The following is a 25,771-nucleotide window of genomic DNA, read 5'->3' as shown; positions in this document are numbered from 1 at the left end:
CTGGACATTTACATTGTATTCACTTGTCTCTAGTGAGTTAGGAAAACATTACCTGATGTATTTGCACGTTTACAAACCTATACCTTAAATGCAAAGAGACATTTCTTGTCAGGTCTTGTTTGGCCCTATGAACTATTGCCCACTGTTTTCCACTGCAGAATGACCATGTTCTCTCCAAAGACCAATGCAAAGCAAAACAATCTAGAACTGAAGTGCAAGAGAAGTTGCAAACGGTAAGCAATAAAACTGACATGTCTGAACAAATGCATTAATGACACTGAAGCAGAACTAGTATTATCCTGCATTACACAGTGGGGGGGGAGAGATTCCAAATAAAAGAGGCATTAAAATTATTTTAGCAGTATGTAACTTCTATTACACCAACACTTGTGAATGAGAAAATATTGTAAATTTAATGGTAATACATTTAAGTGTACATCACAGTTTGTACTTTTATCTTTTTAAATGTTCTCTTGTTTCTTTACCGTTGAAGACGAAATAAGGAAGACTATCCACATGTCAACATTCCTCCAAACAAATCTGAGAGACAGATTATCGTAGCTGATAAGCCAACTTCTATATGCTGTATTCAATATTCAGGTACAGAAAAATGTTCATGCATTACGTTAGATGTCTGCAGCATTCACCTGCTAAACATCATTTTTACGTACATAGGGCTCATTAAGGTTCATTCAGACAGCAAGCCTGCCTTGATTTTCAGCATTGACTACACAATCCTGTACATGTCTACACAGAAATACATCCCATTGACTTCTGAGGAATTCTTTAAATGCAGTGTATATATAACTACAATATTTTTTTAAAAAATGATTTGGTATATTCATGGTTTAGAATTATCAGATTAAGTTCCTATACTCCTTATTCTTACAGGGGATGGAGAGTTGTTGGCTTGTGGCTTGGCTGACAAAACTTTGCTGGCATTCAATTCAAATCTTACAGGAACACCAACAGTTTATTCAGGTAAATTAATTACAGCCTTTTTCAGTCTTAGGTCTTCTATTTACTTCCTATTAGTGCAAGATACAGCATTTTAAGCAAATGTTGTTTTTACTATGCTATCTGTTATTAGCGCCAGTACTGTATATTATTGCTATGATTTCTTTTTCATTTTAGAACCTTGAAGCCCACCATGCTGGGTTTCATTTCCACTAATTTGCCTATTTTGTCTTATATTGCTAAACCTGATTAAATCACTGAAAAGGTTTGAAGGGAGCTTACAGGGGCTGTGTAAGCAGAATTTCCTTAGAGGTGTGGGCTTCTCTACAGGTGGTAGCAGCACAGCTGCTCTCTTTTTTATTTTTGCACAAATTTTCCAACATAACAACTCCAAAGCAACATAACAAATCTTTGGCTATCACAGCCTAATACTTCCTTCAACCCCTTCTAATGGTTTTCTAAACCTCATTCTGATTTTGAATTTTATTACTATGCTTATTGCTATCAATCCAATCTTACACCAGCTAATCTTAATGCTTTTCCCAATAATTTATAAAGTCCTCCTTACAAAACTTCTTGTAACCCTACAAGCGATGTTAAGTAATGACAATTGTCTTCCAGATACAACATAAATTTCTTCAAGTCCTTTAGGAAAATCTGGTCCTGCTGGTTTTGAATTTTCCCTGTTAGTCTCGCCAGCTCGGCGGCAGCAGAGCTGCTCTCAGTGCCTGCCTACCAGACTACCATACCCTCTGCTGCCACCTCCTGTCATTCCAAAAGCTTGGGAACAGTGCCTTGTCTAAGGCATCCCATGGGGAAATTGTGGCTGCCCCCCAAAGGCTGCCAGTGGAGTCCCCACCTTAACCTAGAATGCCTTGGAATGTCACCACCTCCAGGGGGTCCTGGGAAGAACGATAATGGCTGTTGGTTAGCAATGCCCCAAAGAAGGTCTCCCACTGCTTCCAGTAGGTTTACCCCATCTCAAAAATCCCCCCCTGAAAACTCACTGAAACCCGTTGTTCATAGCTTATGGAGATTGGTTGTGACAAAAATGGAGAATCAGCGTATAAATTTATAAATGAAATGCATACATGTATATTGCAAATTTAAATTCAGTGCACCAGGGGGCAGTCTAGGACTTTAAAATACTATATCTTTAACATTAACAGTTTTCATCTTTGTGAATGATATGTGCTGGGTTATGACAATGGGATGTTAGAACGGCTCTTTTAACACTTTGAATTTGTTTACAGTTTATAGGATTGAAAAATGAAGTGGCCACACTGAACTGAAGTTGCTAAATTAATGTTCTACAATACCAGTCTTCCCTTTGTAAAGAGAGAAGTTTATTTCTTCCATAAGTGTTGATGAAACTTGCAGTTCAGTTACAACTCTGATTTGCATGTGAAGCACAATAAAGGGCATCATTTAACACTGTAGTAACAACAAGTTTAGGCTAACCATGCTTTTATACTGCTTCCAACTTGCAGTATATTTATATCAGAATGCCTGGCTAAAACAAACTGTAGTTGGAAGCAATCTTTATACTTGAAATAAAATGTAGGGAATATATTCCTGTTCATCATGGTAAAATTCCAACTGCGCTGTATATTCTGTTAAACATATTACTGACGTGTATAAAGTAAAACATTCAGAGACTTCTCTGATTCTAAAGCTAGACTTCTGAAAAAACAAGAACAAGTGTGTCACAAATTCATACTTTTGCTATGTTTATTTATATCTCTGCCTCAGAATTCTTCATAATAATAAATTGTTTTTAAATAGAGCAGGTGGGCAGAATCAGGCTATTCTTGTTTCTTTCCCCAGATCCTAGGCTGTAGAGATGTTTTAAGTGGGGTTGGGAAATTCCATTTTCTTGGTTTCTCAGGTGTCACATTTTCCATAAGAATGTCTGGCCATACTGGGAAATTCTGGGATGTGTAATTGCCTTGAGAAATTTTCAAGAAGGGCAAACAAACAAAAAATTGTTTATGTGTAGTAATGCTTGTTTCATTATAAATCAGCTCAGAGTGCAATTGCATAAATGGAAAAATACATAGATACTAGCTATTTAACTTCAGTTTCCATGCCTGTTAAACCAGGCATCCTAGTGGATTCAGAAAGAAGCATTATGCCATTGCATATTTTACTGATTGCATTACAGTACTAGAAATTGATTGCCCTAGATAATAGGAAATTTATATAACTATTTGGTTAACGGCATGTTGTGATCAGTCTTGGATTTGCTAATGGCCTCTCCTCTGGACAAGCATGTTTTGCCAAATAAAGTTCTACAAGAAAGACAGTATCAGGACATGAGAATTAACAAAATGAAGAATGAGCAAGTCATCTCTTCTCACTAAAATATTTAGCTTACAGGGGAAAATGTAGCCTGTATGTGGCCTGAGGATACCTAAGCCTATAAGAAGGAGGAATTCAAGTTGGAGGGTGAAACTGTACACTGCAACAAAAAGAAAAGGGATTTATTGGTAAGGCCGATGAATCCCTACTTTGCTCTTCCTGCTCTGCTGAACAATCTCTGTAATTGGCACTTCTGAAGCAGTTCAGTTGTCCAGGATGGGAATTTTGACAAATAAGGGAGATGGCTAACTCCACACTGATTCCAGGTCTCCCTAAGTCCACCTCAGCAGGAAGAAGAATAGGTATCTTATTAGTTAATAGAAAATCCATTATAGTGGTACCTCGGGTTACATACGCTTCAGGTTACAGACTCTGCTAACCCAGAAATAGTACCTCAGGTTAAGAACTTTGCTTCAGGATGAGAACAGAAATCGTGCTCCGGGGGCGCGGCAGCAGCGGGAGGCCCCATTAGCTAAAGTGGTGCTTCAGGTTAAGAACAGCTTCAGGTTAAGAACGGACCTCTGGAACGAATTAAGTACTTAACCTGAGGTACCACTGTATTTTCCTTTGTGGATTGAAATTTTAATTTAATTATTTAAAACCCCTCTTTGTATCTCCACATACATTATTATATATAAGAATTTTCTTAGATGAACAATGATCTTTCTGGGGGGGAAAGTCTTCTGTTTTATTAGGAATGTATGACAGACCTGTTTTCTAAAAACATTTTTTCTTTATTTTTTTAGGGCATGATGGTGCCATTAACTCAGTTGGTTGGAGCCATGACAACAACTGGCTTGTTTCATCTTCTGAAGACAGAACATTAAGGATCTGGTCAGTCAGCAGTGCAGAACCTGCTTTATGTCTGGTAATAAACATCTCATGCCAGTTAGATAGATTTGGGGTACTGTTCTCTATGACGCCTGTTCTCTATGACCCCAAAATCATTTGGAATGTATTTCCAATTGCCACCTTAGTAATTGTGAAGAAAATTCTAGGATAGTTTAACACTTCTAGTTAGCAATAGTGATGGCACTGAAATTATCAAGCACATAAAACTGTGTGTTCTGTAATTCATGAGCACTTTATGACTTGAGTGCCACTCACCTCAAAGTTCTCTGGTATTTCAAAATGGTTGCTAAATTGTTACAATGCTCCACTTCCATCATGGGCCATTGCCTGGAATGGAGAAAGAGGTGTGTGTGTGCGTGCGTAGTCTACACACAAAGGTAAATTTTAGATTTGTTAAGATTTGTCCATGTTTGCTTCTGACCCCACCCAATGCTCGCTTGTGGCTCCATAAAAGTTGCCAAGAAGGGAATGTAGCCCTCATGCTGAAAAAGAGTTCTCCTCCTCTAATATAGAGAATGCAAAGAAGAAGAAATTGATTGTGTGTGTCAAAGAGGTTGAGGAGAGATTGGCATTCAGGACATTGTAATTTTTGTGATGTGATGTTATTGTGGGAAAGAGCACTGAAGTCAGACTAGATTCTTTGTAAATGACTGGATTTTCAGAGTGACATTGTATTTTCTTAGGGCTTTAGGCCTTGACTAATTTAATAGTAATTATAAAGAAATGGACAACAGTGTAAGATGAAGCAAGATTTGTAATTTAGAGAAATCACCTGTTAGTCAGAAAATTAACAAAAGAAGTAACCTGACAGTGTGCCATAAAGAAACCATCTGTATTTTTCTGACGGAAAATAATACAGTATACATAGTTAATTATATATATTTTACTTTTAGGGAAAGGAAATGTTTCATAAATCCATTCGATCAGCACAGTTTTATTATATAGATACATTTATATTGTTGTCTTGTGGAGCAGAGTTTCACATGTTAAGATGCTACCTTGATACCAGCAAGGATGAGATGAAACGGTAGGTAAAGTCTTACGATTCTTAGAAATACCAAGAATTCTTTAGATCCTGTAAGAAACCTAAACAAAGTAATGAAAGAGGAAAAAATAAAACTGCAGTCCTATGGATAGTTACTTTGCAGAATGTGCTATGGAATAGAGTGGCACTTTTTAATATACATGCATCAGATTTTGCTATTAATGTTACATTTGCATCAGAAAATAAAAACAGGAATATTGTTAGCATGAAAATTGCCTCTGGTCACATTCAATTCTATTGCAGTTAATCTCATTGTACCTCAGATTTAATTCTGCCCAACACTACCTTGGAATCATTACTGTCTTTTCGACATCTTTTGCTAAAGTATTATTTCTAGGGCTGTAAATTGTAGTACAGGCCTATGCATGTGTACTCAAAAGTAAACCCCACTGTGTTCAACGGGGCATAATTCTAGATGTATTGGGTTGCAGCCTTGATCAGTTTGATCAACAAAAGTTATAGTTTAGGATGGGAGAACCTTTTTCAACTCTATGGTCACATTCCCATCTGGGGGCTACACGACAGTAATGAGTGAGGCCAAAGGCAAAAGTGGGTGGATCATCAATGAATATAAACATTACCTTTGCACAGTGGGCAAGTTTCTACACACAGCCTCACCCCCCCCCCCTGTGCCTTCCATCTAGGAAACCAAGGACACATTCCAGCCATGTAGAAACAGTTGATTGAGGCTGTGAAGCTAGGCTGGTAAAAGATGTGCTCTGCAGAAAGAAATAGCTTGGGAGGAGGTGTGGCTTGGAGAGATTCCCAAGGGCCAGAAAAAGAGACCTTGAGGGCTGCATTTGAGTGCTGGGTCTGACGTTCCCCACCCTGCTTTAGTTAATGATTTGATCAATTGTAATCCTGAGAGCAAATTTTAATTATTGTGGTTGAGAGTTCCGGGAACACTTGTCTGTTTTTGAGGCTAATTTGGTGTTGCTGTGTTAATGTAACAAGGAATGAAAAAGAAGGTATTAAAGATGGCCTTGCCTTTCATCAGTGAACATTACCTTATAATGTAAAAAAAAAAAAGCTATCTCACAGTTCCTTCCAAATGTGTTGATTTCTTCCAAACAGTTTACAGGCAGATGCTTAATCAGATAAAATTCTTTAATCAGTGGACAGTAATGAAACACTTTTCATCAGGGTATAGATCCAGTAGCAGTTGGATGTGAGGAATTTTAAATATACAAACAAGTTAATACACACATACATCAACCAAAGTTACACAAGTTTAAATCTCATTGATTTCAGATGTCTAAGATGTTTATTGGGGGGGGGGGGGTTATGCTATTAATAACTACTAGGATCACATTTTTTCTTTCACTTAACAAATCAACTGATTTCATTGCCTGTGCTTAGTTCCTTTACTGGATTTAATTCAGTGCTGAATGCCAAACAAACAATAGCACACAAAAGGAGAGAGGGGGAAAAATTAAAACACCCACAAATTATCCTGACAGCCAAGTTTGATATAAGTAAAGAAACACAAAAGAAAGAGTTTAATTCGTCCTTTCTTTATTTCGATTTCCCACTAGTTTTGCTTGTTATGTACCATTGCGCTATTACTCCCATTTCACCTAATTCTTCACTCAGTTCTTTGATGAGTCAGATTTGGAAAAATGCTTGTATGGAAAAGATTCAGTGCAACTATAGACAGAAACATCAGGAATGTGTTAGATCTCTTAATTAGAAGAACATGTTAACACAGTCTAAATTATCCACTCACTTCTTCCTTCCCTCCTTAAAAACTGTGGTGTTTGATCTCTGATGCCATAGTCACACATGCAAGTTTGCTGCATTTGGACCAAGAGTTCAAGCATTTCTTCCTTCTTTTCCCAGTAATAGGAATAGACAGAAATACAAAAGAAAATTAACTGATGCAGTGCTTTGAGATGTACACTAGATTTAAATTTCATAACAAAAAATTATGTAAAATATTTTTACATAGGCATCTTTTACTTTATGTTTGTAAGTATAAGAACTGTTTATAAGATACCTGTTAAAAACTTCATTGTTTATTTCATTGTTTTTATTATTTGATGTTATTTATATATTTCTGTAGATACCGAAATAAGAGCATTTGTAAATCAGTACAGAAATTCCCCATGGCATCTACAGTGGAAATTACCAGCCTTTCAGCAGTCAATGAATTCTATTCTTGTATCCTCTTATCAGTTATTACCTATGTTCAGCATTCAGTCAGAAGCACTTAATTTGGAACAATTGTCATTAGCCTCTTAACATGATTACTAAGCTGCTACATGTGTTTTAGTCTGTAGCTTATTGTTGATTTTAATTAGTTTTGAATGTTTTTTAAATAAAAAATATGTCTTTTATTGATAAATTTTAATGTTTTATGTTTTTGTGTAAACTGCTTTGAGGTTTTATTACAATCAATTGGTATATAAATTTGGTAAATATAAATAAATAAAATTAGTCCCATTTAGTTATGTGGAACTTTTGCACAAGTAAGCATGCATAGGCTTGCACCCTTAGCTAACTTCAGTTCTTTAATATAATGATATGATAGATTTATCTTTTAATATCATAAAAAGCAAAGCCATTAGCTTTAGGTAAAGGTAAAGGTACCCCTGCCCGTACGGGCCAGTCTTGACAGACTCTGGGGTTGTGCGCCCATCTCACTCAAGAGGCCAGGGGCCAGCGCTGTCCAGAGACACTTCCGGGTCACGTGGCCAGCGTGACATCGCTGCTCTGGCGAGCCAGAGCCGCACACGGAAACGCCGTTTACCTTCCCGCTGGTAAGCGGTCCCTATTTATCTACTTGCACCCGGAGGTGCTTTTGAACTGCTAGGTTGGCAGGCGCTGGGACCGAGCAGCGGGAGCGCACCCCGCCGCAGGGATTCGAACCGCCGACCTTTCGATCGGCAAGTCCTAGGCGCTGAGGCTTTAACCCACAGCGCCACCTGCGTCCCCGCCATTAGCTTTACTATGCTGCTATTATCATGCTGTAAAATCATTAGTGGTATAAATTTGGAAACATGCATTATGATGATGCACCTTTGTCATTGGTGCTATTTCTACCAGTGTGTTGAACAACACTGGCTAGTAAAGTCAGGCAAAACTGCTTAATTTAAATGTAGTGTGCATTTTGCTTGCATATGAAAGAGATGTACATACATATACACAGCTTAACAGAACTTTAACTTACAGCGATAACAGATATTGTACTGGCAGCTGGTAGCAATCGAGCACTAGAAGTCTTTGACCTCAATGTGGGTTGTAGTGCAGCAGTGATAGCGGATGTTCATTCTAGATCAGTTCACCAGATTTGCCAAAACAAGGTAAGCCTAAGATCTCTTAATAATTTTAATTAAAGCTTATATTCTAAATGGTGATGAGCATGAAAGACTCCTGTTCATAATGGCACTCCCTTTCTTGGAAAGATTTAGAATTTTACATGTCTAATAAATTGGATAGGGAAGCATCAAGCTCTACTTCTCAACCCACATCGTTTTCTAGCTTGTTGCTACAGTGTTGTTGTTGTTTAGTCGTTTAGTTGTGTCCGACTCTTTGTGACCCCATGGAACCAGAGCATGCCAGGCACTCCTGTCTTCCACTGCCTCCTGCAGTTTGGTCAAACTCATTCTGGTAACTTCGAGAACACTGTCCAACCATCTCGTCCTCTGTTGTCGCCTTCTCCTTGTGCCCTCCATCTTTCCCAACATCAGGGTCTTTTCCAGGGAGTCTTCTCTTCTCATGAGGTGGCCAGAGTATTGGAGCCTCAGCTTTCAGTGAGCACTCAGGGCTGATTTCCTTAAGAATGGATAGGTTTGATCTTCTTGCAGTCCATGGGACTCTCAAGAGTCTCCTCCAGCACCATAATTCAAAAGCATCAATTTTTTGGCGATCAGCCTTCTTTATGGTTGCTACAGTAGTTCATCTGAATTACTCTCTACTGTGAAGACCATAGTTATGAAAAAGGAAAGCAACACCATGACTCAGTATGGGAAATGTTTTGTGAGTTGGAGAACTGGTGCTAACTTGCATATTCTATTTGAATATGGGTAGCCAAGCATATAGCGGCATAGTCAGTGTGGTGCTGTATGATTTGGCATCTGCTTTGCCAAATGTTCTGTTGTGCTCTCAGACACCCAAAAGCCAGATGCATAAGCAGCGTTGCAACATGTTTTACACATATGTTCCAGAACATTAAGAATTAAATAAGGATAGTTTTGAGTGCCTATTGAATGTGGTCCAGATATCCCATTTATGAATGCTCTTATGATTGTGTGTGCACGTTGAGGGATACTATGCTGAAAAATTAAGAGTGCAGTTCAAGTTCTGAAAGCCAGCGGTAGGAAGTGAGAGGCCTCAAAACATGGTGTTTCAGGCAGGGCACCATCAGCTTTAGATCTGCTGGATCCAAAGCTCACCAGCTATGCCAGCCTTGGGTTGGCATAGTGAGGCAAATGCCCCCCCCCCATTAACTATGCTTGGTGTGAGGTATACAGTGATATATCTGTTGCTCCACTCTATTTCACTTCACTACTGCACAGCCCTAGTTAGGATTGTTTGGGTAAACCATTTTGGAAATCCCTTTCAGATGTGCCACCACAGGGACTGTTGTGTTCTGCTGTTTACACACATCTGGCGCACATATGCTTCACTGGATTTCAGCCACCATCTTCAGTCCCTTGAGATGTAACTCATACCACACCATACTCAGTTGGCATGCTTTACTTCAGTATGCTTCTGACAAGTAACTTGCAAACATTGATTTGTACCCTGATATTTATATTTACTTGGAAGTAAATTTCAGTTAAGCATATTTCTAAATATTTGATGCTTAGATCAGAATCTTAGTTAAAAGATTTTTTAAATGCTGGATTGGCATCATTAGATCTAAAACAACATTGCTATTATAAAAAATGGTCTGTCAGCAGTTCCATTTTAATCCCAATTTTCTTCTTGTATTTATAAAACGAATATAAAAATTCACTCTTGGCTAAAGCTTGGTAGTCAGAAGGGGGAAATGTTCCCAAATTTAATCTAAATAGATTCCACCTTCTAAGTTTCAGTAGTGCAAAACAGTTCCTGTGGTTTCCGATATTTCTTGTTAATCTATAAATCAAGGTTTTAAATGCAGTTTTGAAAGCTAAGTATTCTGTAATCTAGACTTTATTTTTTATTTCAATGGCATGAAACTAGATCATTCTCTTAGATGTCTGCTACAGAGATAATTTTAACAGAACAAACTCCATTAAAAAGTTGCATAATCAGTCACATGGAGGAAAGTAAGTCCAAACAGCAGCTTTTTCTGCTGTTGCCACCCATGTCTCCTGCTCCTGTCACATTAGTGGTATGCATGTGAGTATGCAGGTTCAGAACAGTTTGACATGGTGGGTAAAGTTTGGCTTGGCAAGGATATATCGTGGAACCACATCCTGGTTTACATGTGGTATTAGTAGGAAGCGTCTATCCTCATCAATTTGAGCTAGTTGTCCTTAGCTTTTCCATGTTTGGTTGCTTCACTGGTTATGCTTTCCCCACAGTTAAGGAACTGCAAGCTTTTTTAATGTTTGGAGTTACAGATAGGTAGCCGTGTTGGTCTGCCATAGTCAAAACAAAAAAAATTCCTTCCAGTAGCACCTTAAAGACCAACTAAGTCAGTTCTTGGTATGAGCTTTCGTGTGCATGCATGTGTATCTGAAGAAGCTTTTTTAATGTTTGGAGTTACAGATAGGTAGCCGTGTTGGTCTGCCATAGTCAAAACAAAAAAAAATTCCTTCCAGTAGCACCTTAAAGACCAACTAAGTCAGTTCTTGGTATGAGCTTTCGTGTGCATGCATGTGTATCTGAAGAAGTGTGCATGCACACGAAAGCTCATACCAAGAACTGACTTAGTTGGTCTTTAAGGTGCTACTGGAAGGAATTTTTCTTGTTTTAATGTTTGGAGTTCTGTTAATATATGTCCGCTTTCAGGTTATGAACATAGAAACTGTTCAGCAAGATGACACATGGAAGGGAGAGGGAGAACTCATTTTTGCAAGGTTTCCAAATATTACATACCATTGAGGAAAGTGTTTGAAGTTGCCCTGAGGGTCACTTCACACTTCACTGTGGCTATGCCAGATCTCCTGCAGGAAAGTGTGAAAGGAAGATGCACATTTCTTCAACTTGATACTTGTGTACTGATATTTATGTGTCTGCCTTTATGATTTATGGTTATTTTTTTTACAATCTTTCCCAGTCTGCATCTGCATTAGAATTGTTTTTGGAGATTTTAATTGTTGTTGTTGGTTTTTTTCTTTTGTGCTTGCTGCCCTGGGCTCCTTTGGAAGGGTAGGATAGATATTTAATCATAATAAGAGCTAAAAAAAATACTAGGGAATAATGGAATAAATCCAGTACAGCCATAAACATTGTTTACACTCTGAATCAGCACTTCGGGTCCTACTTAATACTAGATATGGGATCGATTGAACTTTTATGCTTGTAGTTCAGTTTGCAATATGCAATGGAATTTGCATGGGGCCATTGGTAATCCTGTGTAAAATGCTCTTGGCATCTCATTAATGATGGTTGCCAGGTTCTGCGATACGTAGAACATAAGTTGTGGTGTTCAATCACTGGAGAGTAAAGTAAATGTCTTACATGACTGCCTAATATATTTGCTTGGGATGTTTTGGACTACAACTCCCATCAGCCCCAGACAGCATGGCCAGTGATAGTATAAGTTGTATTTTAAAACACCTGGACAGCACTAGGTTGGGGAAGGTTGTTCTAGAGAAACAACCCTGTAGAGGAAAGCTTCATAGGAAATAGAATGGTATTGCAAAAGCTATAGCAGCTTGATGAGCTGATTATGTGCAAGATTCTGATATAAGTGTTTAATGAAAGAAATGAAAAGAAAACCTCCCTATTAACACTTATTCAGAAACAATTATGCACAAAGATGTCTCTGTATAAAAAGTAAACTGACTTTTTATATTGACTTGCTATGTCCATAGACCCTGATTTAACCTTGGACTTGAAGTAATTTACAGTCATGGTGGTATTTTTTTTTCTAAACAAAGGGTTGCTTCTCCACTTCAATCCTGGGCAGATGACAATTCACTGCATTTTCTAATTTGCCAAGTTGTTTCAGCAATATATACAAGAAGTTTGGGGATTACAGACACGTTGTGATATTGTAGTTGTTCCTCATGCCCAGTTTTGTCTTCCTGCTGTGCTTAAGCTCATTGGTTAAGCTACAGACAGCAGTCCGTCCTCAGTTCTGAATGTCTTTTCTTTTGTGGTTTTAAAGCAGTTCCTTAGAATGACTTTAGCATAGGTTTTGTGGTTTTCTGAGAGCCTGGTCTGGTATAACACTTAACTTTACTAAACTTCTGCAGTATTATTTGTAATACATCGATGCTTTGACTTCTTCTGGCTTTTCTTTTTCCTCTGTCAGCAAAGTGACTTCAAGTTATTTAAGTCGAGCACATTTTGAAACTGTGGACACACATTCATATGGGGAGAGAAATTGGAGCTTGTTTTTATGGAAAATTGAAGATTACAATCCTAAATCAACTTTTGCCGTTTTGTAACATACATTAAAACTTTTAAGTAAAATGCTTAGTGGTAAAACTCTATGGCCACACTCCAGCAAGTCCCTTCAGATGGAAAAGCTTTGGAAAGCTGCTGTTAGAGGGATAAAAAAGATGAAATCCCACCGAAAGCAAAAGTGATATTTCTCTGGATCATAGCCTATAACAACTACATCTTGATGAGATAGATGAAATGCTGACTTTTACATCATATTAGTATGTCAGACAATCTCTTTTATGTAAAATTATCAAATCAGCCTGTAGTTAATAAATCATTCATTTTTAATGCAACATGATGCCCCAATTTAACTTGTATGGTATCATTACGTATAAAATCCATAATTATTTTGTTGTTGGGCACAAAGGCCATGATCCAGCACAGTTGTAAAGTGCACTCTTAAGCTTGTTGTTATCGGTGGGCTTCAGCATACTTCAGTCTGTGTTGGACTACGGATACCAACAGAATTTGGTGGTAAGGGGACACCTAGCTACTTTAAATGAATTAAAATTTCCAGGGATTGATGAGCTACACCCAAGGGTACTAAAGGAGCTTGCAGATATAATCCCAGAGAGTCTGTCTACCATTTTTGAGATTCATTGAAGAACAGGTGATGTCCTTGCAGACTGGAGGTGAGTAAATGTTGTCCCCATCTTCAAAAAAGGGGGGGGAGTAGACCCAGGTAACTACTGACTAGTCAGTTTGATGTCGATACCAGGAATATCCTAGAACAGATAATTAAACAGGCGGTCTGTGATAACTTAGAAAAGGATGCTTTGATTACTAAGACTCAGCATGGGTTTCTCAAAAACAAGTCATACCGGACAATTCTCTTTTTTTTTTTTTAATAGAATTACAAGCTTGGTGGGTCAGGGGAATGCTGTGGACGTAGTATACCTTGATTTCAGTTTAGCTTTTGACAAAGTCCTCCATGGTTTTCTTATGTAGTAGCTGGGTTGGACAAGGTAACTGTCACATGGATTTGTAGCTGGTTGACTGACCAAACCCAAAGAGTGCTCACTAATGGTTCCTCATCATCCTGGAAGAAAGTAACAAGTGGGGTGCTGCAGGGATTTGTCCTGGGCCAACAACTTGGAGGAAAGAATTGAGGGGTGCTCATCCACTTTGCGGATGACACCAAACTAGGAGGTCGCTAATGCTGCAGAAGACAGAATGTCTAAAGGGCTGTCACGTGTTAGATGGAGCAAGCTTGTTTTCTCTTGCTCTGGTTGTGGACTCTACTTCCTAGGAGGGTTTAAAGCAGAACTTGGATGGCCATCGGTTATGGATGCTTATCTGAGATTCCTATGTTGTAGGGCGTCCATTCCAACACCGCAATTCTATGATTCTATAATCCTCCAATGCTGCTTATGTATATATGGCTCACAGCTAACAGCTTGCACAATACTATTCAATGTCTCTGAGGCTGAACAGGAATATAAATCTAGGTTTCCCAGTTCAAAGCCCAACATTAGCCAAGGAATCACACTGTCTCTTAAATTAAAGTAACTATCATAAATATAATTGCTGGCTCTTCCTTACCAGTCACTTAGAGGAAGTCATTTCTTCATTCTACAGCAGACAGAGAGAAGGGAAGAACACCCCTCCTCCTGTCTGTGTTGAGACCAGCTGTCTTTGAGTCTATCTAAACTGTCATTTGCGTGGACAGGCGGAGTCCCCAGATCCCGAGTGGTCCCCCCCGTCATGTGGAATAACGACTCAAGACAACGTGCTATGGGATTAAATTGGCCACAACTTTATTAAATTTCAAATGTGGGTAGACCTTGGCTCAGGCATTGGGCGTTCTCCCTCCCTAGTCCCCAGCCGGGGACCTAGGGAGCATCAGGGTTATCCAGTGTGTGTGTGTGGGGGTGGGCCGGCTCTGGAGAACATATGTTCAAGCAGAGATAGCCGCCCCCGTTACGCCGCCGCAGGGGAGAGCAATGACGACCTTTCGGCGTACGGCCAAAGCCTCCCTTCAAAAACCCCTTTAACGGGGAACCTTGGTATCGCCGCCGCAAAGAGGAAGATGGACTAAAGGATTCCGCCCAAGGCCTGATACCGCCAAAGTTGTGACGTTTTGCTACGGGAAAGGCGAAACCTGCCAATGCAGGGAAATTCCTTTCCGGCCCTTTAACAGCGACCTTATCGTAGCAGCGCCCGCATACCTGTGGAGACAGGTTAACCTGCAAAACCTATGAAGAAAAGTTAACCTGCAAAAGAAGACATTAACTGAGGGTGGGTAGGGTGGGAGAAGCTCTGGAGCCAAGTGAGGATTACCAATTAAGATCCACCCTCTATTGTGTGGGCAGGTAATCCCTCCCCCTACCTGGCCTGGTTTCCCTGGCAACGCTTCCCCCAGGTGGGATTGGACAACTCACTGGCGTAGGCGGGGACCTCCAGGTATCCCACCTGAGGGAAGGCAAAGCCTATGCTGATGGGGCCACTCCAGATCCAGGGCTGCACGCGTCCCCGCAAAGGGCGCCCCCCGTTTTAAGTGGGGAGCGGTCATTAGTTGCAACCATTCCATCAGGCTACATGAACTGTTAACTTCCCAGTTGCTCATTACAGAAACTATAACATTAAGAATTGGTACCTAAGTTTACTTTTTTCCTCTTCCCTACTCGTCCCCTTCTCTCTTTTGCATTGTGTCTTTTAGATTGGAAATATGAGAGCGGGAAGTGCCTTGTTTTTAATAGTTATGTAAGCCACTCTAAGAGCCTTTTTGGCTGAACAACAGGATAAAAATGCTCTAAATAAATTTAAAAAATGTAACTAAATATTAGCAATTGCCACAAACTATTTGAGATTCTCTGTCTGAAGTTGTGCTTGTTGATGCATATTTGATTGGTAACCTCATTCTAAAAATGTGCATATACCTTTAGCAGGAAATGGTAGTATAGTTTTAGTTCTCATGTTAAAACTAAGGACTAAGCTGCGTCGATTGTAACTATGTTAGAGACATGCTTTTAACTATGTTAGGGACATGCATTTGACTCTTATCCATGTTAAGCATAGAATCTTCTGCAGAAAAATAACAAGGGGCTTTTATTGTTCTAGCTGTGACTTTCACGCTAAGTATTATCTTATGCATCAAGATACATATGGCTGGAATATGGATTCAGCAGTAGCTTTGAGTGTCAGATAATATCTAATGCACAGGTAGTCAACCTTTTTATACCTACCGCCCACTAATGCATCTTTCTTGATGGTAAAATTTCCTTACCGCCCACCAGTGCTCGATGGAAGGAGGATTCAGCTTGTGCCATAGAACCCCCTACTGCCCACCTAGAATCCTGAAACGCCCACTAGTGGGCGGTAGGGACCAGGTTGACAACCCATGATGTAATGTATGCTGAAGAATTAAGACACCAGTTTGCCATCTTGGAATAATTATGCACAGAGTAAGATATGCTATCTTATCTATCCTTCCACTGATGTATGATAAAAGTGCAGGATATTATTTATGCAGAGATAACTTTGTCTGCTGCTGAAACCAAACATCATCCAGTAAAGAGCCTTACAATTACTTCGAAATAACATTGATTCCAAAGCTGTTGAAGATGCAGCTGCCATTGTGATGAATATATCTTTCAGGTGGTTAATAGAGCAACAATGCCTGGTGAAAGAGGACAGCTTTTTTCACTACAGGGATCTGAAACACATATACCCATCTCTGTTTTATGAAGAGAATCTTGGAGGTTGCTTTTCATGATTGTTTTTGACACAGAAAAGGTTCATGAAGAGGCGTAGCCTTGCAATCTGTGTTTTAGTTGTGATCCCTGCATTGCAGGGAGTTGCATTAGATGACCCTTGGAGTTCCTTCAAACTCTGCAGTTCTATGTTTGTTTGAAATCTGGAGCTAATTTGGGGCAATAACATTTAATAACAGCCCTTTGGGTAGACCTTTCCTTGACAGTTACTGATGTCATGAGTTTTAACTTTTTTATATTATATGTGTCAGAGCTGCCCTAGGTCCCAGCTCACAAAGGACCAACGCCAGTTCTTGTTATATACAAAAGTCTTTATTGAAGTTCGGTTTCGATTTCAAAGCCGCGGCGCGCAGCTCTACGTCTTGGACTCTAGACCGCTGAAGCTCCGTCTGAATCTCCTCCCCCCAGGCACCAGTTTAAGACTCTAGCCCTGCTCCACCTCTTCCTCTGCTCTTTCCTCCTCTGGGTCCGCCTGCCCGCTGGGGTCTTGCCCTTTCTGGACTCTTCTGACGCTGAGTCCCCTGAGTCTTCCCCCTCCCTCCGGCGGGCTTTAGGACCTGGTTCCCAATCCGGGTTTTCTGCTGTGCCGCGCGCCTGTACATTTGAACTTGGCGCCCGCGCCCAGCCGGCAACCTTCCTCCTGACCGTTACACTGCTCCTGTCACTGCTTCCCCCTTCGGGGGGGGGGCTAGCTGGGCCTGACCTCCCCTCCGTTCCCTCACTCTCCAACAGAGGCGTGGTCAGCCCTGACTCATCTTCTCTCCCTGCTGGAGGAGATGCTGGCCCTGATGCATGGGACTCTTCCCCCCCACTCTGGTGAGGGAGCTGGCCCTGATCTCTCGCTGCTGCTTTGGGAGTCCCCGCTGGCCCCTTGCTTCTGGTGCGTCTCCCCTGGGACCCCCCTTGCCCTGGCCATCGGCGCCCCCTTCTGGGAATCTTCTGATTCGCTGGAGAAGCTCATGGAATCTCTCGGGCCACTGTCATACTCCCCTACGCTGCCCTCCGATTCTTCCCCTTCGCTCTCCTGTGCCTCTGCTCCTGAGCCCCTGACAATATGGTTATTATATGGTTTTATGTTTTGTTGTTGTAAGCTGCTTTGTTTCTTGTGAGGAGCAGTATACATTTTTAAAAAATAAATAACTGGCAAATATCACTTGAAGGAACATCTTTGTTTTTCTGGTATTGGAGAGGGAAAATTTGTGGACCATTTTCTTTCACAACAATCCCACAGCAGAACTCCATCTGGAAGAGCCACTGGAATTCTGATACTTTAATGTTTAATTGATGACTAGGACTTAACCTCATTGTACACAATGAGACTTAATTCTGAGTAGACACAAATAGAATTGCACTGTAAATGAGATCAATAGGAATTCAGAGAATATTTGTATGAAATGGCTATAAACTATTAATGGCAAGGGCTTACAGTTACTTCTTTGTAAGAAAACACAACATTGGTAATACCGGATCTTATTTCTTCTAATATTTATATGACCTTTACCAGGAAGGAAAATATCCCTTTGTCAATGCCAACTATTGGAAGACATCTTAATTCTCATTGCCAATAATTTCCACATTTGGTATACTGGGAATAACCTCTTAGTTTCTTCCTAATGATTTTCCTACCTACACTTTACTTCAGCATTTTCTGTGTTTTAATGTGTTAATGTGAATGAATTTGTTTATTTTGCTTGTGACATAAGACCTCTAATTTGGTGATTCAAGCAACAAGCCTTCTCAGAAGCTGTTGCTGCAGTAATTGAAAGCTGTTGCAAACAAGTGAAATTGTTCAGCCTTTGCTAAGATGCCTATACAATTTTTAGTGCAATTTCCTTAATGGATGTTATCTCTTGCGTAGGATTCAGCAATTTTAAACTAATGTTTTGCAGGGATCAGCTTTTAGCAGTCAGCAATATGAAGCGTACAATCTTTTCTTAACAACAGCCATTGGTGATGGCATCAAGCTCTGGGATTTGAGAACACTGAGGTAACAACAGTTTATTTGTCTGAGCCTGTGCACAAATGCTAACTGTGACAAAAGTGGTTGGATTGTCACCAGGCATTATGAATCTAGGATAATCTCTGTTTTTGTGAACAGCAAAGCCCATTCCTCCCCTAATGTTCAATTTATATGTCTCTTTTTCTATCATGTTTATGTGAATTCTTTTTAACATTTATGTGTCTGCATATGCCTAGATATGTACTGATGATTCTGCAAATTTACATTTTGCATAGAATAACAGTTACAGTCCAAAGCACCAGTAGACTCTGTAATATATAGAATCAGATTCTATTTTTACTCTAAACCATCCTATTCCGACCTGAAACCTTCCAGATGTTTTGGACTATAGCTTCCATCTGTCCTGACCATTGACCATGCTGGTTGGAGCTAATGGAGTCCAAAACATCTAGAGGATGTCAGATTGAGGAAGGTTGCTGGGCAGAGCAATCCCAACCAGTCAATTATGCCAGAAGGCAGAAGTGCTAGTATACGTTCTTTGTAAATTTAAACTGCATCCTAATGGCTCCTCACCACCTGGGAGAGATTAAAGGTAAAGGATAAAGGGACCCCTGACCAGTAGGTCCAATCGTGACCGACTCTGGGGTTGTGGCGCTCATCTCGCTTTACTGGCCGAGGGAGCCGGCGTACAGCTTCTGGGTCATGTGGCCATCATGACTAAGTCGCTTCTGGCGAACCAGAGCAGTGCACGAAAACGGCGTTTTCCTTCCCGCCGGAGTGGTACCTATTTATCTACTTGCACTTTGACGTGCTTTCGAACTGCTAGGTTGGCAGGAGCTGGGACCGAGCAACGGGAGCTCACCCCGTCATGGGGATTCGAACTGCCGACCTTCTGATCAGCAAGTCCTAGGCTCTGTGGTTTAACCCACAGTGCCACCTGCGTCCCTAACAGAATGTCCTTTTGTGGCATATCCTGCTACTCCACACGCCTAGTTGAATTGACCTTCAGCTGGTGTAAGTGGCTTACCCTGGTATATCTCCTTACACTGGCTGAGAGAAAACCTTCTTGCCATAAGGTAAGAAGGCAAAAGTTATGCCAGTGTAAAGGGCAAACACAGTGCTTGTTAAGAGTGGGAAATGCGAGTGTCACAGCCAGGAAGTGTTACGCTGCATCCTAAATCCATTCATTGGATGTTCGGTGTACACCGTCAAAAATGCAAGTATAACTGACATTTAAGCCACGAGAGTCAATGGAAGGGCAGAAAACGCAGATTTACACTCCTCCTCCCCCAGTCCCTTCCCCAGCCAGGAGCAGTTAAGATACAGCTTACCGTATTTTTCGCTCTATAAGACGGACCAGACCATAAGACGCACCTAGTTTTAGAGGAGGAGAACAAGAAGAAAAAATTCTCTCCCTCTCTGCGCAGCGCCTCTCCAGCAAAGTGGGAGGAGAAATGGAAGGGGCTCCATTTCTCCTGCCGCTTCGCTGAAGGGGCGCTGCGCAGCTTTCCCTCTCTGCACAGTGCCTCTCCAGCGAAGTGAAGTCAGAACAGCAAGAGGGATCGCTGTGCAGCGAAAGCAGCAATCCCTCTTGCTGTTCTGGCTTTTGGGATAGCCGTGCCAAGCCTCTTCAGGGCAGGGGGAGCGTTCCTCCCATTGCCCTGAAGAGGCTTTGCGTGGCTATCCCTGAAACCAGAACAGCAAGAAGGATTGGTTCACACCGATCCCTCTTGCTCTCCTGGTTTCAGCGATAGCTGTGCAGCCTGCATCCGCTCCATAAGACGCACACACATTCCCCCTTACTTTTTAGGAGGGGAAAAGTGTGTCTTATAGAGCGAAAAATACGGTAATTTACACAAGAGGTGTTGGTGTGTATATGTTACATTTCTTCAACATTTTAGAATATCAATTTTCCTGTTGTAAATAGCCCTGTGGTTTATGCAGTGGGTGATATATAAATAACTTAAATAAGTAAATAAATCTGCCTCTTGGTAGATTAGGATTGCTCTGTCCAAATGCAGGAACATTTTTAATACAGGTGCACTTAACCAGGGAGATGGTTTAAGTCACATTTTAAAATCTATATATATTTAAGAGCACATGTGGCAGTGAATCCTATTCTAAAGCAACGGAACTTTGGAATGAAGTAATGAAACATACCCTTTTAATCTTGAAAACCTTTTTCATCTTATCTGACTTGAAAAACATTTCATATGCAGATTAGAGCAGAAGAACAGAAAAAACATATATGGGGAAAACAGTGTTAATTATTGAATTGTAGAAGATGTAGAAGTGAAGTGTGTTTGAAAAACTGCTTTGGAAGAATGTGGGGGCCAGCTTAATATCAGTTGATCTTTTGGTTATTGTTTTATAATTTAATCTTATCTTTTTTTAGAGAGTTTGTAAGAACGTGCCAAAATATAAAGGTTTATTACCCCTACCAAATGTCAAAAAGTAATAAAATGAGATACTTTGGGGGTTGGACTCTGTTACATCCTTATGTTTTTGCAATCAACTGGTCTAACTACAATTCATGAAAAATGAAAAATTGGAAAGTTTTTCACAGGTTACTTATCTGCTGCCACCTTTTCAAACATTAATTTAAGTAAAGCAGTTGAATGGTAAAATAGTTAAAAGTAAAATCTGGGTAAGCAGTTTAACTGTATTGTAGCTAATGGCCTTGCTGTATGATGTGTTATTAATGTTGTCAGGTCTTTTTTTCTAAGAGTCTTTCTTTCCACTCCTGTTTTTTGTTTTCTCCTCCCTTATTTCTGTTTCCACACTGTCTCTTTCAGTGGCATTAGTTGATTTGATGTGATATCATAATGAGATTGTGTTAGCTGGTGGGTTATATCCCCAGCTGTCATTGACTTAGTGGGCTTAATATCCACTGTATGCTTAGAGGGCTTGTAGAGACTTTAGACCCTGAATTATAATTCTATAAATTCTGTGGGCCTTCAGTGTGAAAATACTAATTTCCACTAGCCCATCTTTTAGTGTACACCATGGACTGTTGAATGAAATATTCAGAGGTTGTGAACCTTCTTCTAATGCATGATTAAACATTGAAGCAATTTGTTTATTTTTTAAAAAAGAAGTTGTGCTTTATTTATTTAATTAAACCCTTTCTGAAGGTGTGAACGTCATTACAAAGGTCATAGTAGCCGCTGTCATCCTTGTGGAATCGCTGTTTCTCCTTGTGGACAATTCATTGCCTGTGGATCTGAAGATAAATGTGTATGTATTAGTAGTTTATTTCTAGTGTATATATGCTATTGTAAATACAGAAAGTTTTGTGATCTCTTATAGCTTTTTGAACTTACAGGAATTTGGAATTGTTGACCTTTTAATTGATATTTTTTTTACCTGAACTAAATTCAAGAATTCCATCACATCTGTGTGTTTATTTGGATTTTGGAACTTGTTGCATATTTCATAAGTTAGCTATGCTATTTTATTATTTCATGGCAAAGATACATCTGTTTATATGAAACTACACCTATGTCTGGTAAATCCAGGTGTGAGTCTGGGGAGTAGGTAGAAAGATGAAGACCAGCACTAAGGGAAATTGAAATTTGAATACTGTGAAAACATAGGCTGCCATTTCAGCTTTCCATGCAGGGAATGGGAAAGGAATTTTAAAGCAAGTTTTGAAGCTTTTTCCTAATATATACAAGACTATAGTGTAAAAAATAAAATAGAAAACAGCACATGAAAAGATAAGATACTGTGGCTTAGGCTATACATGTTCCTGAAGACTGCTCTGGAGTATGTGCTCTGGAGTATGGGAAGGGGTTGGGATACCGTTATGAGGAAACTGAGCCAGGCCCAAATTGGCAAGATACCTATTTTAGTATTTATGTAATTAGGAGGAATGTTCTGTGGTTTTCCTCGGTATATTTGGGGAACAATAATGCAATTGAGGATGCTCCTCAAGGTGGTGATGGCTGATAATTCACTTCTACCTCTTTTAGGCTGGACCATGCACTACATCCTGAGCTTTGCCTCTTGTAATTACTGTTTGCCAAACCAGATTAAGTGGGAATAACCTCCTGTTCACCCAATATGGATTTTATTATGTTTTTCTGTGCAGAAGGGTCTCGCTCCCATCTCCCCATCAATTCTGTTGGCCAACAGTGATATTTTTCTTGACTCTAAATAGTGGAATCCAGAAACAAATCTGTTATATAAGCTTCCTCTTTTCTGTTAAGCTTGCAACGATTGTTTTTGCGACATACGCAGTTCCATTTAGAAAGTTTAGTGCTTCACCTCTTCTTTTAAAGAAATGTGTAATGAATAAGAAGCCAAAAGAAGCAATAAAAGTAGCATTATTAATCATAAACTGCCTTCCACAAGTGTTGGATGGGGAAGAATATGTGTTTGCTGCGCTGCTTAAAAACAAAATGGAAACCATATTCCCTCTTGATTCTGGGACAGGTTACTGTAAACAAGAGTTTCAGGTGCTTTGCCTCCTGTTTCCTCCTTGTAAAAATAGTTTGGGGAGCTATGAACTAAGAGTTCTTCATTCTCCAAACCATTCCTGAGGAAACCTCACCGCTCTACCACCCATTCACTTTGGGAGGCTACAGGGGGCTGCAGCCAAGAAGAGGGGTGTAAAAGTGCTGTTCTATTTGCAGTTTGTTGAATCCAAGCTAGTATTTTAATTTTAGTGTTGTAGCCTTAGCTCTATGAATGTTGTGAATTATAAAAGTACCTTTGAAGAATTCAGGAAAATAAGTGTTTCATGGGGAGAAGGGTTGGAGAATAAAATTACAGCAGAATCCTAACCATGCCTACACAGAAGTAAGCCCTACTGAATTCAATGGGGCTGACTCCCAAGATAAGTGTAGTTAGAATTGCCACCTTAGTTACTAGTTGGTTAATTAGATGCCACCTTTCTCTAAGGTGAAAGTATACAAAGGATTCCCAGGTGGTCTCCCATCTGAGCACTGACCAAACTCAGACCTATTTAACTTCACCATGGTAGTTATTATTATTATTTATTTCATTTATAAATTGCTTCCTGAAGTGATTTACTGTTGTCTCATGTGCCTTCAGACCATACTCTAGGAGTTAAGTTGACGGAGTGCTTGTGTCTGGTTCCAAAATTTACACACACTTAAATAATGGATAGGAGCATTCTGGATGACCTTCACCTTGCCCTGGGACCTGAGAGGTCATCCATGACAAGCATAGTGATGTTAAATTCTCGAGAATATTCTCACCTCACGCAGACTGTTAATATCCTATTTTTTTGGCCAGAGGAATGAGAATTATTAATATTACAGAGAATAAAAGTAATGCTTAGAAGAAGCCAAAAAGAATAAATATGTCCAGCATGAAGTGCAAATATTTATCATGAACACTGAAAACTAGGATATGAACGTATACTCCTAAAAGTATGCCTTGTTTCTTGATTGTTTCATTGGAGTTTTAGGCCAGAATAGTATGTGATAACTATGGCTTCAAATACTGGTTGTCACCAAACACCGGTAAAAAGGGAACTTAGGAGTGATTTCAAGTGGGAAAATGGCAAGCCAAGGAGTGCTGAACCTTTTCTTTGCTTGCTGCTTTTCCTCTGGCAGTGTCATGGTGGCCCCTGAATTCCGTGAGGACCCTGCCCTTCCAGTGACCCAAGATTTGGGTGAGCAAGCCTTTGGGAATGACTCCCCCCCAGGTTGGCTTCTAGGAGATGCCCTGGAAGAACCTTCAGGGTAGGTTCTTGACCCACCCCTGGCAGATGATTCCCCAGTCAAGTCAAGGGAAGGTTGAGTCACCCCCTTCCAATCCTCAATAGAAATGGTGCTAGGAGGTCTAAGCCCAGGCAGCTGTTGGTCAACAGAGTGCAAACCTGAGAGTCTAGTGTCACTGCTTGACTTGAGAAAAGGATTTCTTGAGAGTAATGGCATTCCTCAGTAGAAAGGGCTTTTAGAACAGACTTGAGTATGTGCATCTGGTGTTGGTTATGTAATATTCCTTCAGCTCTTGCTCCTGGAATCTTCTGACTGTCTTCTAGCTGCCACCCTCTAAATCTTGTGCTTGAGCTCTGCTTTATACTACTTGGTGCTATCATGTTTTGGACCTGAGTCTGCAATGGACTCTGTTGTGTAGTCTTGCCCTACTCCAGCTACACCGGCAGAAGTTGGAAAGGCAGCCTGTTTCCCCTGCTGCTTTGACAACCTTCTGTTTTCCAATTGAAATCACACATATACACATGATTTACATTAGTTTGGCAGGAACCACTGTTTGAAGAACTGCCACTGTAATGCAGTTAGGATTGGAGATGGCATAATCCTTAACCATTGTTAAGGCCAGGGATGAGAATTGATTCCATGAAGATAGGTGGCATGTGATTCCATAACCTGCTTCTGATCCCTTAACCATGATGTAAGCATTGGGGTGCTGCATTCTGTTGGTAGGCCAATAGAATTATTAAACAAAATTCCATGTTTGTGGTCTGAGATTCATCTGACTGGGTTGAAGTTGCCATTTAGTTTCTTCTAAAGTGACATGTTTTTGTATTGCACAAGTAAAACATTTAAGAAAGTGCTTCAATGACATTGAAGCAGTGCTTCAGTAACATTTCCTGACTGTGTGTATGTTTTTCAAAAATTCATAGTTAAAATGCCCATCAATCATCCTCTAAGGCAGTGATGGCCAAACTTGGCCCTCCAGCTGTTTTGGGACTACAATTCCCATCATCCCTGACCACTGGTTCTGTTAGCTAGGGATGATGGGAGTTGTAGTCCCAAAACAGCTGGAAGGCCAAGTTTGGCCATCACTGCTCTAAGGTTTCTGACTGCACATGCAAAAAGGAGCTTCAAGTCTGTATTCAGCGATACACAGTGTCATTCTATGTGTTTACCCCATCTTCAGCCTCTTGTTACAATGTTATAGAAAATTAAACTAGAAAATGGATGGTAACTGGGCACATCTTCAACATATGTGGTATTATAATGTCCCTGCTCAGCTCACAGAGATATTGTGTTTCATTATCTACTTTAAAAAATATATATCTAGAAAGAATTTATATCTTGGTGCTACTTTCTTGTAGCCCTAATATAACGACACCAGCAAATTCTCCTTTGAACTTAATTGATTTTGAAAATGTGCTGAGAACAATCTGTACATTTCCAATAAAAGGAAACAGAAGTAGGTGTGAGGTTACATACTCAGGAAGGCCATATGGATGTGAATAGTAGAAGTAAACTATTTTTACTTCTAGCTGAACTGGGGCAAAGATGAAAAGGAAATATCAGTAGTTTCTGAATCAGTCATTTTTATTATTAGGAATAGGGTTAAATATGAAAAAGTGAATTTACTTTGGCTTTAGTA

General features: G+C 40.1%; 1 protein-coding gene across 8 annotated transcripts in view; it reads left to right on the top strand.

Annotated features, from left to right (window-relative positions):
- Positions 1-25,771, top strand: part of WDR27 (WD repeat domain 27) — a 69,005-nt gene that overhangs the window by 15,809 nt on the left and 27,425 nt on the right. For 2 of the 8 annotated variants that reach the window (XM_083732305.1, XM_083732306.1), the window contains exons 16-24: positions 159-233; positions 494-600; positions 892-981; positions 4,065-4,186; positions 5,064-5,197; positions 7,278-7,375; positions 8,396-8,517; positions 18,366-18,463; positions 21,571-21,673. In XM_083732305.1, coding sequence (XP_083588431.1) covers positions 159-233; positions 494-600; positions 892-981; positions 4,065-4,186; positions 5,064-5,197; positions 7,278-7,375; positions 8,396-8,517; positions 18,366-18,463; positions 21,571-21,673 — 949 coding nt within the window. Of the gene's footprint in view, positions 1-158; positions 234-493; positions 601-891; positions 982-4,064; positions 4,187-5,063; positions 5,198-7,277; positions 7,376-8,386; positions 8,518-18,365; positions 18,464-21,570; positions 21,674-25,771 lie in introns of all 8 variants that reach the window. The other 6 variants (XM_083732303.1, XM_083732304.1, XR_014562507.1 and 3 more) reach the window with 5 other exon arrangements.

Source organism: Podarcis gaigeae (assembly GCF_964106915.1).
Source record: "Podarcis gaigeae genome assembly, chromosome: 3".
Classification (NCBI taxonomy): domain Eukaryota; kingdom Metazoa; phylum Chordata; class Lepidosauria; order Squamata; family Lacertidae; genus Podarcis; species Podarcis gaigeae.
This window is presented reverse-complemented; position numbering and strand designations above follow the sequence as displayed.